Source organism: Papaver somniferum, chromosome 7, assembly GCF_003573695.1.
Source record: "Papaver somniferum cultivar HN1 chromosome 7, ASM357369v1, whole genome shotgun sequence".
NCBI classification, from domain to species: domain Eukaryota; kingdom Viridiplantae; phylum Streptophyta; class Magnoliopsida; order Ranunculales; family Papaveraceae; genus Papaver; species Papaver somniferum.
In genome coordinates this window covers 189,433,759-189,437,503 of record NC_039364.1, presented here as the reverse complement: position 1 = coordinate 189,437,503, position 3,745 = coordinate 189,433,759, and the positions used below count along the sequence as shown (strand labels likewise).

The window sequence follows — 3,745 nt, the reverse complement described above, 5'->3', positions numbered from 1 at the left end:
GGATGGGAAATAGGGAAAACCAAAAAAAAATAGGGCTCAAATGATTTATTTTTGGTTAAGATGTTGGAGATGAATAATCGGGTCCTGTTGCCTCCTCACTTGGTGAATCCGCGGCGAGTCATGGCAGTTATTTTTCTAACCGGTGGAAGAAAACTGCTGCTTATAAATGTGTAATGTCAGGACCGGTTTAGACAAATAGGCATTGCCCTAAATGAAATTCAACCTCGACAGGAAAACATTAAACATTTTCCAGATTTTACGGGATCTTTATTTTCACGACTCCAATTGATAGCATTTATACTCCAAGTAATCCAATAAACGGATACTGACTTAAAAGCCATCATCTTTTCTATTTAAGAAGATGAACCAACAACCCCCTGAAAATAACATTACATAAGCGAACCGATGGAGTTTATCAGAAATAACAATTTACCAAGAATCTAAGTAATCAGATTCATCCCTTACGTTTCAAGCAATTCTATATGTATTTAATTTTAAATATCCTTTCTTAAAATTTGATCATTTTTGGTTATATATTTATAATTTATTTACCTTTGATAACATATTATACAGGTAATGGACGGGGTCTATGTTATCGTTTTGCTAGGACTACTGACCTTTAATGGAGCAAATTCTCAAAAGATAAACTATGCTGACGATTCTTTTGATTACTTGGCCACAAACTGTAGAAAGCATACCGTGTCTTTAACGGATTTTGGAGGTGTTGGCGATGGAATAACATCCAACACCAAAGCGTTCAAAGCAGCGATTGATCATCTAAGTGGATTTGGAACCGATGGTGGTGGATTACTCATTGTACCACCTGGGAAATGGCTCACAGGAAGTTTCAATCTCACAAGTTATTTCACTCTTTACCTCCACAGAGACGCAATAATTCTTGGATCCGAGGTCTGATTTTTTTTCTCAATTTCTCTTTCAGTATTAATTTTACATTCAATTAAGAAGAATTGGAATGTCTGAAGAATCGTAATTAGGCCAGGACCTCCTTGGCAGGGATGGTCATGGCATCATAAAGCCAGAAAACAGCCCTATATATATATGCAAACATTGCTAGGTTTCGGTCTTTTGATCGATTAAAACAAGTAATTTCACTGGTTACTTCCACAAGGATGCATCCATCCTTGAATACTTTACCTCTTTGGTTGAAGGTGAAAGAGTAACAGGAAAAAGATTGAGCTGTAATTTAGAGTATCGTAGAAAATCCAAAGCTGCCAATTCTTTTCTTTCTTTGTGTATTCAGACGATGTTTATGTCTTGTCACCCTACTTGAAACACTTTCATGCCAAACATAAAATAAAATAAAATAGTAATTCAGACCCCTGTTCATGTTCAGACACTAGAGTGATTATTAGAGAGCAATTACCATCATCTTTACCAAGAGGCACAATCTACATAAGTGATTCTGATAACTCTACACTGGCCTTGAGCGATTAGCACATAGACCTGGAAAAAACAACAATGATTTAGATATTGGATGCTTCACTTTGAGTGACCATCTTTCGAAACACAGGAGGAGAGTGAATGGGCAGCTCTGCCGCCTCTACCATCATATGGGAGAGGAAGGGATGCACCTGCTGGAAGGTATAGCAGCCTCATCTTCGGAACAAACCTCACTGATGTCGTCATTACAGGTACATCTAGTAAACTTCTCAAAGTTTTCATCATATAACTTCCTCGACTCAGCTGGTCTGAAATATACAAAATCAGGAACTGAAGTTGCTAAACCAATTCTCCTTTCAATATAATAACCCAACCAAATAAGAGAATATAAAAGTTTTCAGGTGATAATGGAACGATAAACGGACAAGGTGCTGTCTGGTGGGACAAATTTAAGAAGGAAAAACTTGACAAAACCAGGCCTTACATGATTGAGTTGATGTACTCAGATCAGATTCAGATATCAAACCTCACACTGATTGACTCTCCATCATGGTTTGTTCATCCAATTTACAGCAGGTTCGTCACAGACACGCTGTTCCCACTTCTCACCATGTTTTCAACTTACATGTTTTGTGCTCTATAACCATTTTCTCCTCCTTAATGAAAATGCAGCAACATCATCATTCAAGGCCTTACTATCACCGCTCCTGTAGATCCGATTTCTCCAAACACCGATGGGATCAATCCAGGTTTAGTTAACCTACATACATATTTGATAACCCCATTGATGTCTCACCTCACTTGAGAGCTAATCCTTGTTCTCTTGTCTCTAGATTCATGCACTAACGTACGAATTGAAGACTGTTATATAGTCTCGGGAGATGACTGTGTTGCATTAAAAAGTGGTTGGGATCAATATGGGATTGCAGTAGGGATGCCGACACAACACGTGATAATCAGAAGACTCACTTGCATTTCTCCTGACAGTGCTGTAGTTGCCCTAGGTAGCGAGATGTCTGGTGGGATCCAAGACATTAGAATGGAAGACATAATTGCTATAAATTCACAAGCAGGAATTAGGATTAAAACTGCACCTGGCAGAGGTGGTTTTATAAAAGATATCTACTTAAGAAGGATGAATATGGAAACAATGAAGTATGTATTTTGGATGGCAGGATCTTATGGTCAGCATGCTGATACAGGTTATGATCCTAAAGCACTCCCAGTGATTAAAGATATCTACTTTAGTAATAGTAATGCGACGAATGTTACAATGACAGCAAATTTAGCTGGAATTAAGGATGATCCTTTTACTGGAATATGCATTTCTAATGTGAAGGTTACATTGTCACCTAAACCGAAGAAACTGCAATGGAACTGTACTGATATTGAAGGAGTTACAAGTGACGTGATCCCTGAGCCTTGTGCATTATTGCCTGATCAGGGATTGAAAAAGATGGTTAGTTGTCCTTTCCCAACTGATCGACTACCAATAGAAGATGTTCAATTTAAAGTTTGCTCGGCCGGGCTACAACACTTGAATAGCTAAGCTAATCCTTCGTGTGAGCTTTTCAATCCCTTGATGAAGGAATTATACATGATAGGAAAATACTACAGTGGAAAATACTACATGATGGTTTTTTCTTTTTCTAGTGTGGCTAATGACAGAAGTTGAAGGGGTGTTTTCGTTTTCTGATTCTTGGCATGTGTTTTTTTTCCTCAAGATAATTTTTCACAAAGCATGGGAAATATTTACCAAATGATTTTTTTATCCTGACCAAATTGGGGTAATACCAAGATTAATTGGGGTATACCTATTTTGTCCCCAACCATCATAGAGGGTTAAGGGGTGTCTAATATGTCTAAAGTTACCTAACTACCCTTTTCCTAATAATAACCAAAACCACCCTTTTTGGGTTTTAGATCGAAACCTTATTAATGTCTTTCCTTCTTCTTCATCATCAATCTAATGATCAATTCCTTTCTCCTACTCTATATTTCATTGTTTTCAAATGAAAAAATATCGTTGATTATGATTTTTTTTATTGTCGATTAATCCTTTCAAACTTATTCTAGTACTTTGTTTTGTTATTTGAATGACAAATTAGATCATAAAATTTGAAATTGTTGAATTGTAGTTACACAATCGACATGGTATTTGTTTGTCGAGCATGCAGACTTTTCATATTTATTTTTAGTAGGCAAGCTTATAGGATGAATAGCATGCCGACTTTTCATATTTATTTCTTAGTCGACAAGGTTATAAGATGAATAACATGCCGACTTTTCAAAGATTTTTGTTTCTGAAAGTAATATTTACAGGGTCGGCACGGTATTCATCCTT

The 3,745-nt window shown here is 36.8% G+C and overlaps 1 protein-coding gene across 1 annotated transcript; it reads left to right on the top strand.

Annotated features, from left to right (window-relative positions):
* Positions 1 to 232: 232 nt before the first annotated feature.
* Positions 233 to 3,172, top strand: LOC113299235 (probable polygalacturonase). The gene is made up of 6 exons (XM_026548224.1): positions 233 to 444; positions 574 to 909; positions 1,532 to 1,652; positions 1,803 to 1,977; positions 2,074 to 2,150; positions 2,235 to 3,172. The coding sequence occupies exons 2-6, from the start codon at positions 577 to 579 to the stop codon at positions 2,948 to 2,950; spliced, it is 1,422 nt and encodes a 473-aa protein (XP_026404009.1). The 5' UTR covers positions 233 to 444; positions 574 to 576; the 3' UTR covers positions 2,951 to 3,172.
* Positions 3,173 to 3,745: the final 573 nt, after the last annotated feature.